Source organism: Onychostruthus taczanowskii, unplaced genomic scaffold (genome assembly GCF_017590055.1).
Source record: "Onychostruthus taczanowskii isolate IOZ18803 unplaced genomic scaffold, ASM1759005v1 scaffold3, whole genome shotgun sequence".
Classification (NCBI taxonomy): domain Eukaryota; kingdom Metazoa; phylum Chordata; class Aves; order Passeriformes; family Passeridae; genus Onychostruthus; species Onychostruthus taczanowskii.
The window spans coordinates 3,564,931-3,581,026 of NW_024500349.1; the positions used below are offsets into that span (position 1 = coordinate 3,564,931).

General features: G+C 37.4%; 1 protein-coding gene across 4 annotated transcripts in view; it reads right to left on the minus strand.

Annotated features, from left to right (window-relative positions):
• The window catches only part of CDK14 (cyclin dependent kinase 14), a 315,608-nt gene that overhangs the window by 169,106 nt on the left and 130,406 nt on the right, over positions 1 to 16,096 (minus strand). For all 4 annotated transcript variants that reach the window (XM_041408676.1, XM_041408674.1, XM_041408677.1 and 1 more), the window contains one exon: positions 13,319 to 13,413. In XM_041408676.1, coding sequence (XP_041264610.1) covers positions 13,319 to 13,413 — 95 coding nt within the window. The remainder of the gene's footprint in view (positions 1 to 13,318; positions 13,414 to 16,096) is intronic.

Here is a 16,096-nt window from a genome sequence, read left to right on the forward strand (position 1 = left end):
ATCATGTTTGTGTTATCCATCATTAACTTATTCTTCCTACCCCAAGGATGAAGAAAACTGGGAGCCTGATATAACCTTCCACCATCAGTTTAACCATCAAAACCTACAGAAACTGTTTGAATACGTCTACCTAAAAGTCAGTGTAAGCAGCAATTCCCTCAGAACCCTGGAAACCTTACAGAGTCAGTTGTGCTGCAGTCTTTTTAAATTTATTTTTTTCTCTACACACACACTATAGGAATCTGTGGCAAACCTTCATTCAAATGAGGAAGAGAAATTGAATGTATTTTCTGTTCAAATCTTTCTACAATTTGCTTTCATAAAACTAAGTCTTTCTCATAAACATAACAAAACATTATGGTAAGAACTGTGGAAGAAACTTATAATGTTAGAGTACACTGCTCCCCACTTTAAAAAAAAAAGGTGGCAACAAAGAAAAGGCAGCATCAGCTGCTCCTTTTTTCCAAGGTAGGGACTGAATGCACATTGAATTAAACATTAGTATAGCTAGGAAAACTGACAGTGCTGCAGAGACAGCTCTTTCTAAACCTGTTTTCTCTTTTGGCAGCCAAAGTGTCTGCTCCAGTGCTCGTGCGCACAACTGACATTGAAGAAGACACCACGAATGCAAGTTCAGGAAAGCATTAGAAAAGAAAACAAGAGAGCAAGCTGGATGAAAGAGCTTTTTTAATGGTATTCCATGAAATTTGTACTATATAGATGGAGGCTTTTTCTTTATGCCGTATTTGAAGGTGGAAAACAATGTGCTTTCCCAAGTGGAAGAGTGGCTGCCAGTACAGCCTGCCATACTCTGACATTGGAGTCTTTGCTGCAGTCACCACCCTGATTTAATAAAATAGATACCCTAAAGGAAAATTCAAGACACAATTACATATTGGCAATAACATAAAATTATACTGAAACAAAGACAAGAAACAGACCAACCAATACACCTTTTACAGTCCATTCTGCACTGCCTCAGAAGGTCAGGGCACCTCACAGGGAAGCAGCATACTGGGAATGGAGTACAGAGACTTCCAAGTAATTGAACACATTCTGATCCCAAGTGGACCTGGCTGCACCAATTCTGATTCAAGCTAGTTTTTAACAGCTCTATCAGCCATAGTGTCAACCCCCAACACACACAAATCACCAAAGTAATACCATGCTGACAGAACATTTGATATTTTAGTTTAAGTTCAAAATCCCATTAGTTCCTGCTCTTTACACTCCACCAGTTTACCCACACCTACATGTACAAATATTCAATTAGCACTCTGCTCCAAACAGTTACACGAAAAACAATAAGCAGAGATAAATCAAGTTTCTATAGAGAAGAACTCAAAAGCTAGGAAAGTCCAGAATTAATGGGGTTTATGCTACCTTTTATTTGTTTCCCCATTGAATGTATATTATGATAACTCCTAAAAACTCATAATTTTTTTCCTTCCCAGGATTAGACATACTCACCGAACAGAATAGGAGATACTTGATTAAAAAACAGCTGTGCTGTTTTACAGTTAGGAGTTTTTCTCCTATTCTCAAACAGCTTGCAGAGTCTGGATTTTTTACTACTTTGAAGACAGAAATAAACTCACAGGTTTTCCTACCCTGTTATAGCTATACTACTGACATGCTTTCCAAACACAGAATAATTTCATAGCAATGCAGGAGACGTAGGGCATTACTTCCTTTTATCAGATAGAGACTCCAAGCAAAGACAAAAAAAAAATATCCTAAGAATCACTGATCGGGGTGATCCTGTTCAAAGAACTTTGGTTTTGACTTTTCTGAGTATTTGCCACTATTTTGTTTTGACTGAATGTGGTGGTGATGAAAGATATTCTGGTCTTCAGGTGCATCCTTCAGCCCCCCACACCCCCTTACTTTTTGCTGTCTCTGATGGACAATGTGGTTTGTCCTAAGCTAAAAACACCTGGTGGACATTGCAGAGGGAACTGTCTGGATTCTCTCATTCCAGAGATGGATTAGCTGACATGTTTCTATTGATTTTGATGTACACTGGCCTGAAAAGGAATATAAAATGCATTGGCAAATATTTCAATACATATTAACAATAAATCTAAGCATAGTCATCCACCCAATCGTGTCCTTCTCAGGCCATGCTGAGAGCCTTTTCTCAACTACTCTGCAACACTGGCTTCAGTTACAGCTGTAAATGTGTAATGCTTTTGCAAAGGAGACTGAGAACCTCATGCTGAATAGCACAAACCTGTAATGACAGCTGGTGATGACAATTCTCAATACAGCAAGGGTGGAACCCAGTTCTCTACAGCATTATTACCTAACTTGTCTTGAAATGATACTTTGAATGAGGCAGGAACCTCAGAAGACATCCATAGTTCCACATTCACAAAAAACGAGATAAATTCAACAACAATCACATGCCTTCACCACATAATCATCTGCAGAGCTGCACAACAGGGACTTCCACAAGGGTGAGAAAAGGAGATTGCCCAGGCCATCTTTAACTTGCTGTCTTCCAATTACAAGAGTTTCACTTTCCCACTTCAGTAACAAAACAATATTTTCTGCAAAACCTGTTATGCGTTAAGTGAACAACTCGGTCTCTCCTCCCACTACTGGTTCCTCAGAAACAATTTCACTTTGTCAGAAATGAATAGCTACAATATTGAAGTGAGATACTAAAGTCTTTGACAAGAGAGGAGGAATCTTCAAAGACATAGCTCTTAAGTACAATGTGTGATTTTTCTAAAGCTTAACACTTGACCAAATTTGGGGCAATTTTCAAAATAATAGTCTAATGCTACCCACAGCACAAAGGCTATCCATCCCCTAAATTCCAAATCCATACTGTACAGATTGAGTATTTAAAATGAGGGTCCTCCAGATAGAGGTTCAGGGTATCGTGGCCATTTTCAATGAAAGTAAAAAGTAAGTATAGGTAATCTGAGACAGGCTTTAGCATTTTTGCCTTAAAATAATTGTATTTCACTACTGTGTGCCAGCAGATCACTACTCCAAGGCTGCACCTTGACTTCAGGTTCTGGCACACACAACTACACCTCCTTGAGAAGGCCCTGTCCAGCCTTTTTGTTACCTTCTCTCAGCACATTAAAACACAAACTGTTTCCTCAGTGCACATCTCAAGTAACAAGGTCTCCATTAAGAGACCCATGATCCTTCCTGGGGTAGATGGAACAATTTTTAAATGGAGCAGAGACTGCACAGTGCTTCCTAGGATAGGGGATAGAAAACCCATAGTCAACAATGCTGGCTCACCCAGTCTTGTTTCCAAACTGAATATAGAAGCACATCAGTCAATGCACATTTTGACCCAAACTTAAATTAATTGCAAATATTTTCCTCCCTGTGATAGAGAGAAGTATCACAATTCCTACAGGTACCTGAACATGACAGAGATTAAGTTACTTTTCCAACATAACTGCTCATAGTCTAAACAAAAATCAACAGTCATACAAGAATAAAAAAAAAAAAAAAGAAAAAAAGAAAAAGCACACTTGCTCAGACTCTCTCTGTAATATTTTTCTCCCCTACCATTAACCATCTCATTTTCTCCCTATATCATCAACTACCCTGACAACTCCACAAAAAGTATGATTTACTTATGAAATATTGTCTTCCGGACTCACATGAAGAAATTAATTTGGGTTTTGATTTAGACTTGGGGCAACATATAATTGTATGAAGGTAATGTTTATTCAGCAAGACTCTGGTTTATAAGTAGACACATGTGGGTTTATGTTTGTGAGCATACTGGGTATAAGCATCTGCTGAAGGGAAAAGAATACTGGCTGATATTTATACAGGTGAAGCAAGGTTCATATACATTACATCCTAGGTCTGGAAAAGAGAGTATGGAAACAAAGGGGGGGTGGGGGGAAAGACAAATGTTGATGATTCTTCCCTTCTCCTCATGAAGGAATTCTAATTATGAATAGATGAGTAGACCACAAACTAGAAATGTACTCAGATTTGCTCTGTGCTTCACTTTGACATCAACTGTTTTGCTCAGCAATTCCTGCTCAGAAATCAGACTCTGCTAACAAACACAAACCTGTTCAGACAAAGGATGAGACGTTGCCTTTCAAAGGCATGGCTAGTGACATGAAATGATCTCTACTTTACCCACCCTTCTCCATAATAACAACGTGACTGTCATTCTCTTCTAATTAAATTAGTCGCTTCTACTTCCCATGCAATACATTCTCTTTCCCTCCTCTTCCTCAGTCATGATAAATCTCCATGTGACTTAGGCATCCCATAACTCTGCCTAATTGGTTTCAGCTGTCATTTTGAAGCTGAAATGCACGGAGAGCCCGGGGCTTGTGAATGGAACAGGAAGCACTTCCAACTTCATTCCCATCATGTAAAACCAGCAATGTGTAAGAGCCCTCCCATTAAAACAAAAATGGGAGGATTTGGCTGCCGGCGATGCCATCGTGCAGCAGACAGATTGTGCTGCTCCACTGAGGCAGCGAGGCTGTTGTGAGCCATTCCTCTCTGTTCAAAGGAGAGCGCACATTATTTATGCCCTAGCAGCTTTCCCGACTAAAATTCTTCCCCTTTTGTCACCAACAAATTCTTAAACTGATAATATAATTTACCAATAAAAGGATGGGCACCAGGAATATTTAAAGTGACAGGAGAACAAAAAAAGCTAATTCCTTTTAAATGGCATGTATCCTGCAACACAAGCATTCTGCAGATTACTGTGCCACCGTTTAAATTTATTTCATGTCACTGGTATCTTCAAAAGTGTCACAGACTTTTATTTTCATGTATTTCAGTGGCTTTGTATAATTCAATCTTTTCCCTCTATGAGATGACACAGTGTTACCCATGCTAACAAAAAATACCCTACAAGGTATCTCTGGGTGATACCTAAGCAACTTCCAGCAAAACAGCAGCAGGCAGCAGCGCCAGCTGTGCTGAGCAGCAGGGGAAAGATCTATATTAGGGATTCAAGGAAGAAAAAACTGCCCCACAAGACACTCGTAATGAAAACAATTCTGCTAACAGATGTTTTTAGTGCCTTGGATTCCTCTCACACTGTCAACAAAGATAAGCATACTTCAAAATACATGAACAATACTATATAAAAAAGGAGACTAGGTGGTGGGAGAGTACATAATGCAGATAGAAACATATCTGAAAATCCCAGAGAGAAAAAGGGATACACAGTTGTCTGATTTTTTGGCTGTTGCTAGAAAAGATACATTTATTTATGGATACAAAGCCCCTGTTCATTTCACAGAGAATAATCTGGTTCCTTACAGACAAGTGAAACACACACCACTAAGGAAAGAATTGCTGAATGAACTAAAAGATCTTCAACAAAATACAGCTTTCTAAAGATGCCAGTTCATGCTCCTCCTTATTCTCTGTCCACCTTAATAATTCTATCAGCTTTGTGTTCTTAGTAAATCAGGTTGAGACAAAACCCACTTAATATAGTGAGATTACTTGAACAAAAGTGACATTGCAAAAATAAGTAGGAGTTCCTGCTTAGTGTGACCAAAACCTAGCACCAAATCATCAGCTTGTGCAAACTGTGATGGACTTAGAGACCTCAAAAAAACCAGAGTTGGGACAATTTTTGCAAGCTGTAACACATGTGCCCACAAAGATGGGCATGTGCACTTTTTCTCTAATTTGTTATGCCACTGACCTTCCACAACACTGACCACCATATGCATGTAAAATGAACAAACAAACAGAAATATAATAATAAAAATTTGAAGATAAAAGAAAATTTCTTGTTAGAGCATGGAAGACACCCACAGGCTCATGGTGAGAGTACGTGCTCCAGGACCATATAGCAGAGCACATACATGGCAGGGAGGCTGACAATCCACATACAGCCACACTAGTCAAGTATCCACATTAATACTGGCATGGCACTGACCATGGATAATTCAGTTGTATCCACACAAGCTCAGCTGGCACAAGAGCCCTTCTATGGTGGTGTGTGCCAGCAAGAAAACAAACACCATCTTCAGGGCAGGAAAGGACCAGTGCAAAGCCTTCCTTTAAAGACTTCCACATCCTACACAGACCTCTCTTTCACACTGGCTGAGTGATTTTTTTCCTGTTACATATCCTAATCCTAACTGTCCATGAATGATTGTAAGATTAATAAAAATTTTATTGGGAAAAACTCAGTTCAGATGCAAGGCACACAAAATAAAAATGATGTTTCCACAAATTAGATCCTCTTTAATCAAAGCAGTAAAACAGAAAAAATTAATAGGGTTTTTTAACTTTCAAGAGCTGGCTGTTTATTACTCAAGCTTGGTTCTTGGTTCCTCCTATTTGCTATTTCTTAATTATCTTTTACATCATAAAACTATAAACATAAAAAATATCTGCAGTTATTGATTTATTCATTCTGACTTCAGGATTTTTACTACTTTTATTTTGCCTGAACTGCTCACCTAAGTTTCTGTTTTTAAAGATTGCATAGATGTATTTTTTATCAATACGACTAAATTAGTACAAAGCTACATACTTCATTCAGGAAGGAAAAATCTATTTTTATGATTTAGAATTATCTAATCATCACTCTCCAAACAGTAAGTTCTGGACTGGTGGTTTGTTTATTTGTTTTTTCAATCTGCACTGAATAAATCAGAGCTTCACATTTTAAGAGGAATTAAGATTTACAACCCATATTACTAAAGACAGCCTGAGGAAAAAAAAAGTTTAATTAGACTGGACAGTCTTTAGTGCAAGCTGAGATACTGTCAGGTGTCACCTCAGAGGGAACTAGGCAATGTCAGTTTATGATGGAAATAAAAAGATAAGGAATATGTGGGATGCCATCAGAACTACTGATGATAGAGCTGCGCATAAATCTATAACAGAAATAATTAATTACTAAAAAAAGCCAAGCAAAAAACCAACACACACTAACAAACAAAAAGCACACAACTAAAAGAATTTTTAAAAAACTTTGTTTAAAGTAGCAAAATAAACTGATATATTTATTCTTCAGTTCCTGACACAGGAAAGCAACAGCATATTAACTTCACTGAAAGACTAAAACTATTCATATTTTGCTGATGAAAGTTATGATGCAGAAAGTTATAATATAGAAAGGACTTAAAAAAAAATAATAATCTTACCTATATCTACTACCAATGACAAAATTCTGTTGATTATTTGCCTAAATTGTTCTTTAAAATTTGACAGTATTAGACAAACCAGCACCCCATAGTAGCTTCTGAAGTGCTTTATTATTGTTAGTATGGAAGAGGTATTCCTTGACTTTAATCTTTCTCTTCCTTACTGTAATTTCAGATTTTCTTTTTCCTCCTCTTAACCATTCACACAGAAATAGGTCACTGACTTTCTCTATGATATATTTAAAGGTTGTAAATGTCTCATCCTTTTTTATCCCCCACTCTTAAGAGCCCTACTTACTTTGACTTTTCCTTAGAAGGCTTTATTCTCAATGTTTACTCACACTTGTCTTTTTCCCCCTCAGGCCTCCAGCTGATTCATGTCTTTCTTGTGTGTACAAATTTACCCTTTAGGATGGTAGCCTTACCTATATCAAGTAGAGTGTCATCACTGGCATGTCTCCTATGCACATGCATCTTACTGCATGAATGTGTTTTTAATGTACTGCAATGATACTTGCATTTTTATCTGTAATTTAGGAAAAAACTAATTGGGATCTGTCAGAACGTAGAATACCTCATGGGATTTCCAGTATTCCATCTGTCAGCTCAACTCTTGATATTTCTTATGCTCTGATTTTGTTGTGTATTGTTTTGGTTTTTTTTTTTTGGTTTTTTTTTTTTTAATGCTTACATTGAATGCAAGTGTTAATACTTAATACAAAGAAGAAGAAATAATAGATTCTAATTATTAAATGATGTACAGCACACCACAAATATAATCAATATTTACCACCTGTTAGTAAACTGTACAAAAATTGGTCATTCAGATACACACAGCCTTCCAGCCTGTTGGACTGTAAATCTTGATTAATTGTATTAATACACCTATTCATCAGCATGTGCCCTCCATATGAAATCTACACAACGTGTTGAAATCCAGCAAAGACAGGATCACAGAATCACAGAACGTGCTGAGTCGGAAGAAACCCACAAGGACCATCAAGTCCAACTCCTGGCCCTGCACAGCATCATCCCCAAGAGTTACACCATGTGCTCAAGAATATTGCATGAGTAACATATGCCCTTGCTAGACATGTGTAAACTTCTTAGCCTAGCAGGAGTATTTTTACTTAAATTAAAATAAATTTTTCATTCCTTCTTTCCTACCAATTCCCATGTCTGGCAGAAACTTTATCTCTCAGCAAAGCACTAAACACTTTCCTTCTGAAATCCCACCTCAATCCCTCCCTCCTGAAGCCTATTTTGTTTGCATTTCCAGCCTATACTTGGACATCAGCAGCACCTGCCTCTGATCTACTCATTAAAACTTGAAAAACAAGGCTTTTCCCAAGAGCACTATTCCCTTACTGCTTCTTCTCAATAGTACAGGATTTCCTTTCTCTCTGTTTACTCTCAGCCTTAATCTGTCATCTTTTTGACTGCAATTTAAGCAAAGCAAGTTAAGGCAAGCCTGGGGCATGAGGCGTGGTTAAACCACGGGGGAGCAGCTCCGTCTCTGGTCCAGGTAAACACAAACTACCAAATTCAACTGCTCCATGCTGGGGGCCCTCGGTGGCTGCTCCTGGCCAGGGAGGACAAGCACGTTCCCAGCAAGCAAGGGTGGCTGCAGGCACCTGGCTTTTTGCAGAGCTTCACTAGCTTTCAGTTCTTGCTTACCATAGCTGGACAGGCACCTTGATTTCAAGCAGGAGGAAAACCACCCATCATTTCACTTTCACACCAAAATAATGTAATTCAGGCTCCTCCTTCCTTCCTGTGACCGGTTTCTCCCTGGGTATTACACATCACTGAAGGATCCAAGTGATAACAGCTCAAAAGCTGCTGTGAGACACTACTGATTTTCCATGCTCTCTCACCCACTAAAAAAAATGGCTTTTTTTGTTTGTTTTCACAAACAATCAATGCCATCATACCTTTAGTTTCAAGACTTGCTCCCTAATAAAAGAAATAAAAATGGAAAAACAATAATAGTCTTTAAATCATCAGAAGTTATAAAAAATTGAAATTTTTGCAATAGAAAAATTTTTGACCCTTGCAAGTGATTAATTTTGCCCACTTTCTTACATTATACTTTCTAAGTATTATGTAAGACAAATTTGTCCCAAGACAAATTCAAAATCTCAGCTGTGTAATTCTTAATTCTGATAAAGAATATATATGTCAATTTCCAATAAGCTCTAAAATGAGAAGCTCACACCTATTTTTTTTCTTACAGGAAATGGGAGGGAAATGTAACTAATGAACTTTATTAAGAAAACTCATTGTATAACAACCTATTTTAGCTGCTGTAATGAAGCAATGATAATTAAATGTTCTTCTTTAATGGAAAGGAATTTTTAGAAGCAAAAACATACACAAATATTAAAATAGGCAAGGCAATTGAAAATGCTTGGGTTTAAATTACATTATTAGATTACTCTGGAGCTTTTTCACTGTTGAGGAAGACATAATATTGCTCATTACTCTTCCTTCCAATTATAAGTATCTGTTCTTGTTGCAAAGCTAGTTCATAAATATTGAAAGCATGATGTAAAGTATTGCCATACTAGCTCACTTTTACATGCCAGGAATAGGATGAGCTGCGGGTTCATTTATTGATAATAATATACTTTCAAAATTATGCATAATACTAAAAACCTCATTATCATTCTACCAAGCCTGTAGCAAATATATTTTGCTTAGGATTGCCTTTCAGCAATTATAGGTTTCTAAATTCAGTCATCTTCCTTCTAAATAAACAAGTGAAGCAGCAAACGGCAGCAGCTAATGATCATTTTAGAGTGAACAGATGTGAAGGCATCTTCAGAGATCTCACCTACAAAATCCAAATCCACCACCTCCCTGGGCAAAGCTGGCCGTACCAGTGACACTGGCACTAGAGCCCCCATCCCCATGAGATCACCTAAACTAACACCTAACCAGAGCCTGCTGAGGAAGGGAACAAAACCTTTGTGAGCAGTCGCATGCCTCCACTGAACTGTAAAGCTGAACTGACCTTTTACTTCAGTCTCAGACCGCAGATGTAAAGTGTGTCAAAATTTTATTTTCAGGTCTTGCTTAGCACATCCCAGTTAACTATGCAGAAATAATTTTCTTTACCATTTATACATGAAAGACTATCAGCCATAGAGGTTTTGTAGAGGAAATTCCAAGCAGCTCACACTCAAAACTCCCTAGGTAATAATACCTCTCAGTCATGCAGTGATAAAACTGTGCTCTAAGCATGCTTTGCAAATATGCTGATGTAAGAGTCAACATATGCCTTAGTAACAAGATACTGTATTCTAAGCTATTTTGACTAAGTTCTTTCATTCAAAATGAGTAAGCTCCCTTTCTCTTCTTCCACATAAATGTACAGCTCCACATCCACCACCAAAATGTTTATATGTAGAATAAATTTGTCCTGATCTTCAACTAACTGTCAGAGAGAATTTTCAAAGACTGACCTTTCTTGATTTTGCAGACCACCAAGGTTAAAGTTAAAAAACTCTGTCATGTCTTCACCTGACAGACATACATATTTAAAAGAAAACTAATTTGAGGGACCCAGAGAATTTAATGACTGCCATGTTCCCTTTCAGAGGCTATTCTCCTTTCAACATTTAACTTACTACCATAATGCATTTTGCAATTTAAGGTGCCACATGAAATTAAATTTCATTCTACTCTTTCAGGGTCAATGTTGAAACCAAACACCTCTGATAACCTCAGACATTTCACCAGTATTATTTTCCCTAAGGAATCATCACCAACCTAGCAACCCAAAGTTTCCATTTTCTGAGAACTCTCGGATCACTAACTGTTCATTCCTAATTTAGTCAAGATAACTCACTCAGATGTCTTTTATTATGTTTGAAAAGGTCAGTAGTGATCAATGGCAATAGTGTATCAGTTCCATGATATCCCTTTCTGAAATAAATCAAATTCAATCCCTTTTAGGTTAGGATTCAGTCATTCAAAAACGTACACCACCATGTAATTTTAATCACATGAACATTTTGACTTCTTTCAGTGCAAATTACCCATATGATTGAGCTAAACCATGTACAGGTGGTAAAATAACAACAAACCAGACATTACAGATACAGAGCTCAGTAACACCAATTACACAGCTAGATTGCATACTCAACCAGCCAAAATTTGTACATTTAAATGGGTACCTGTAATTTTTACCTCTGCACATTCACACATGCACTGAATGGAAGCTTTATAACCAAAGGTATAAATGAGATCCATGCAATCGTCCAATTAAAACCTGTATCGTGCACACCCACAAGAATTCATTTCAGGTTATGTGGCCATTCTCAAGCATTATCAGATAGCATTCACTGTTTGATCAGACTATAACTTTACATTACTGAACAATGAAAACAGACTTATGTTAAAAAATTCTGTCATCTCAAGGCACAGGAGCATGTTACAATGTCATTATTATACAGTCTTTATGCTGTCTGGAGAGAATAAGGTATCCTTCCCTTCTTCCCCAGCAGCACCTTGAGATATTGCCTACCAGCCTAAACACTAAAATATTACTTGGATCAGTTGCTAGAAACCATTACTAAATGAGATTCTCAAACAGTCTCAATAGCTACCAAACACCATGAGAACCAAAAGGTGCAACCTCCAGCAGGGTTGGTCCCTTGTTGAAAAACAGCTTAGTGAATCCAGAATGTGCCACTGCATGAAGCTTAATCTGTGTCTGTACATGACTGGGAGCCAGAGTCTTAAAAAACCTGTCTTAAACAACTTGTCTAAACAACCTTACTGGATAGAAAATCCAGAAACTTGCATCAGTGTAATAAGTAAAATGTAAAATCCATCAATTTGAAACTAGTGTAATAGGCAAATCCATCTATTTTAGGGAGAAACATATTCTATACATCTAATTTCTCAACCAGTTCCAAAGAATACAGCTAAATACAGCTGCTGATAAATGGAATTGCAAAATGTATTCATGTAAAGATATGCAAATAAGTGTACATTGACCATTATATAAAATTAAGTATCAAGGCTTATCCTATGTTAATTCAGTGTGCAAGTCAGCAGCAGGAAAATTACTGAATTTTTAAAAAGGAATTAAATTTTTATTACTGTTCCAATACCTGAGGTAAAAAAATACATACTGTACCACATGCTCAGCAGGCTGCTGCAGCTGAATACCCTCACCCTCGGAGCGCAGCACATTTATGTAAATACACAAGGTGAATGGCTTCTCCAGACAGGATTCTGTGATGCTGTGTGCATTATCATGTAAAAATTAAGGCCTGCCCCCAAGAAGCACACAAAATAATTCCATCTGTCTTAAGCAGAGTTGTATTTAGAGTACTGCTAGCAATCACTGTACTTTATAAACACAGTGTGTCACAGACCATAATACAATAACTCATATTATACCGAAAATCTAACGGTATCTAAAGTCATTTGTTTCTTTTAAATTACATGCTCTTGGACCCATCTGTGAAAACTGGGAGGTTAATTATGATAGCACATTGCATAATTCCACAGCTAAATGCTGAAGTAGTTCTACATAAATGCCATATGTTTGTCTTAGAAAAACTAAAAAGATTAATTAGGAGGCCAAGGCCAGTACTTTGGAAAGTAATACTCTCAACACTATTAGATCCTTACACTGCCTACTATGTAAATTGAAGTTTTAATTAATAGGTAAAGCATAAGTCATGGAAAAACTAAAAAAAAAATCCCAAATTCTAAATTGCATGCATCACACATTTTTTTACTGATATTGCTTATAAAAAGACACTCTGCACAAGCCAATCACAAAAAAAATATAAGCTTTGCATCCAGGAGCTACCTGTTACCCTACGTTATTCTCACCTATTTAAAGTTACCTGCTCACATCAATAAGGAACAAGCTCCAGTAAACAAGCTATAACTATGAGGCAGAGTAAGTTTGAAAAGTCAGCTCAACAGCCTAAAGTCCTTCACGAGCCTGGAAGCCTCTTCTCCATCTCTGAATCTGGTTTAGCCCAGTTTTCCACTTTTAGCCTACTCCACTAGAAAGCAAAATCTCTTATAGCCATCACTCTCCTGAAAGAAGTAAAGGGTTATTTTGGCCTGATTTACAGATCACTGATGATAAAGAGAGCACTTCCACAAAATTCAATACACTCTGGACCATATCTAGAACATGCAGTCATTTTACTCACCACATATTCAAACACAAGTGTCAAGGTCTCCTTGGTGTGAATGATGTCATGAAGCAGCACAATGTTTGCATGTTTCAATCCTTTCAAAAGAGAAGCTGAAAGGCAAAACATACAAGTTATCTTAAAGAGTATCCAGATATTTCATATTGATTTGCTCTCCTTTTTTTAGTGACTTAAATGAGCTTCATAACCTGACAACCAACAGTTGTACTTTAGTATCTTCTATGTTCATGAGTTCCACACATCCAGTTTTTGAAGATCACACCTTTCCATTCAATGCCATTTTCTCCACCTTGCTTGTCAAACTCAGCCTCACTCTGAGGCCAAACTGAGCTGGAGCAAGAGATACTTTCTTTACACAGCCTCCTCTAAGTGAATCACTCTTGTCTCAGCAACCAGACACCAAGAGCACTCCTACACTCAAAGGTATTTTTTTTTCTCTCAGACAAAAGTCAAGCATGTCTTTTCAAAACATAATCTCTCCTATCCAACACAACAGAGTGGCTGTCTAAATTAAGTGCAGCGTCTATCCTAAGAAAAGGGTTTTAAGCAATAATACTCCTTTCTCTCAAATATAACAGAGATTTAATGAATCATTTGCATTAGCCCACGAGAATAAATACATGGTATTTTCTCACTATAATTTTAAAGGTACTAGCTCATGTTTTCAGAAAAGACAAAGAGTTATCTAGTGAACACTCAGGTAATCTCCTTTACTAATTTTTTTTTTACAACCTAATACATTTTTAATGTTCATTCCATATTACATATTTAATGTTCCACAAGACATGGCATATTTTAGCAATATATGCTGACAAGCCATGTGTTGTTACCAATGTCATCCTGTTGTCGGTGCCTTGTCATCTCATGCATACATCTGAGCAGGACTATCAGTCACCCTAGCAAGTAAATAATAGATACAAAGACATGCAAATGAGTGGCACATTTCTAAACTTAATAATGTGGAACTTTCTTCTCTCACACTTCTACTTTTGTCAAAGAAAAAAAATGAAAGGCCAAATGTGTGTCTCAATCCTTTACTGTGCAGAAAGGAAAGTACAGAGCTTCCACAGCACTGTTACCCCTTGCTGTCCTATTCAGGGTTTTCTGTCAGGCTGAGGTAACTGCAGGGGTCATCTGGCTTTGAATTAAGTACATGTCATCTCTCTTATTGGTGTTTAGGAGACCAATCTGACAAATTAATCACTCTAGAAAGAACACAAAAGCAACATGACATCTGGCTGCATCAGTGTTCCTCCACAAGCACCCTTAGCATCAAACTCTGGGATTCATCCTAGGCAGAAGGCAGACAGCAGAGAAAAATACCATAAAGCTGCTTCAAAGTGAGTGTCATCACAGACATCATGAAGACAGGACTGCAAACCTACAACCAAGCTTTTTGACCAAGAATGAGGCAACCCAACAACCTGGATTAAGAGATGAGGAGAAAAATTTCAAAAGACTTTGCTTTAGCCTGCACTCCACAGCTCATGCTATTTAGAGAGCCAGCACAGAGAAGTCTTTCCTGTGCTCTGATTTTGTTACCACTGAGCTGTAAAACAGTTATCGTAATTACAAATAAGAACTGTAGACATTTGATCACTGCATGTCTAGAAACTGTTAACATCTCCCAAATTAAATAGAGGCCTTTTTCAGAAAAGAAGAGCCATGAGCAATTTTCAAGGGATCCTCATCTTAGAACTTGGACAATTTCTTGGAACTGAAGCTCAGAGAGATTTGGATATGTTAGGATTTTTTTTTTTTAAGGCAAAGATGAGAAATTACTGCTGGAAAAAGGTATGGATACAAACAAAAGATAAAGAACAACTCTTTTGAAGGGTACCTTCTAACAGAAACATGAACTTTTAACCTGGGGAAATGATAAGAAGACTTCTCCTAAAGTAACTGAGGTTTTCACCAGCTCTTTCCTCAAACCCTATTGAATGACCACGCATTCACAGACACTGTGAACAAAAAAACTTTCTCCTAGCACAGCCTGTGTCACACTGTAATAGTATTTATGGCCTCTGTCAGCTTTTGCTGTTCAGATCATCACCTGAGGCCTTTAATTCCTCTAGCTGGCCATTACTTTGTTGCTAGAATCTCTAAAAGGGTCATTAAAGCTTAAACAGTATATTGAAAGCAGCTTATTTCAAGGTCTTTGCAAATAGTGTCTTTCCCCTTCAGTCCCCTCCCCCACGCTTATTTATCTTCTCTAATATCCAATTCTCCCCTTTTACAGCCTCAATAATCAGCATCTGCCATATATTACAAGAACTAAAAAATATCACCTGCAGGGTGAAATTTCTGTCTTCTCCATTAGTCCAAGTGAAATACAGCACAGAGACCAAAATCATCTTAATTGCATGAATTTTACACTGCAGAAATAACCAATTACACTATCAATTTATATTATGAGAAAACAGATATAACGGTGAAAGTAAGGGAATTACCCCACATGTTCTTCTATCACCACTTTCACCACTTACCATTAAGACTGACTGTCTTGTGAAAACACTGTTTCGTTTCTTAAAAAAAAAAAAAAAAAAAAAAAAAAAAAAAGAGGGCAGGAAGGAAATTAAAAAGAGGGGAATAAAAGGGGTGGGGAGGAAATTAAACAGAGAATAAACAAGTTGTCTGAAACAGGTAAGCTGTTTCTTCTCCCACAGAATGCTTTAAAAACAAAGTGAAATATGAACCATAATATGGAGGTTTTTTTTCCCAGAAAAACATCTTTTCAGAACAAATGACCTCTACACCTCCTCTTCTGGGCAAATT